At 49.8% G+C, this 267-nt stretch overlaps 1 protein-coding gene across 1 annotated transcript in view; it reads right to left on the bottom strand.

Moving 5' to 3' along the window:
- Window positions 1-227: 227 nt before the first annotated feature.
- Window positions 228-267, bottom strand: part of LOC100952926 — a 19,482-nt gene continuing 19,442 nt past the window's right edge. Inside the window, exon 15 of the mRNA XM_003788101.1 lies at window positions 228-260. Within this exon, the coding sequence (XP_003788149.1) occupies window positions 228-260 (33 nt within the window). The remainder of the gene's footprint in view (window positions 261-267) is intronic.

The following is a 267-nucleotide window of genomic DNA, read 5'->3' as shown; positions in this document are numbered from 1 at the left end:
ATACCTCTCTGAGGGGCCAATGGAAAATGAGAAATAGCAGGGAGAACAATCTGTCATTTGAATATTTCCAGTCTCCGCGTGTCACAGAGCGCCTTAGCAAACGGAGAGGCAGACTTTCTTAAGTAGGAATATTCTTTATTGCAACTGACATCCCACTGCGGATGTGGCCACTGGCAGGGTCTTGAGCACATGTGGCTGTGGGGAGGGACTGGCCCTCACAGAACTGGTTACTCCTCCGGAACAGTCAGCAGTAGGTAATTCTGCAGA

The sequence above is a fragment of the Otolemur garnettii genome, unplaced genomic scaffold (genome assembly GCF_000181295.1).
Source record: "Otolemur garnettii isolate 467f Iridium unplaced genomic scaffold, OtoGar3 scaffold00025, whole genome shotgun sequence".
Lineage (NCBI taxonomy): Eukaryota > Metazoa > Chordata > Mammalia > Primates > Galagidae > Otolemur > Otolemur garnettii.
The sequence above is the reverse complement of the archived record's forward strand: the minus strand, read 5'-3'. Positions and strand labels throughout refer to the sequence as shown.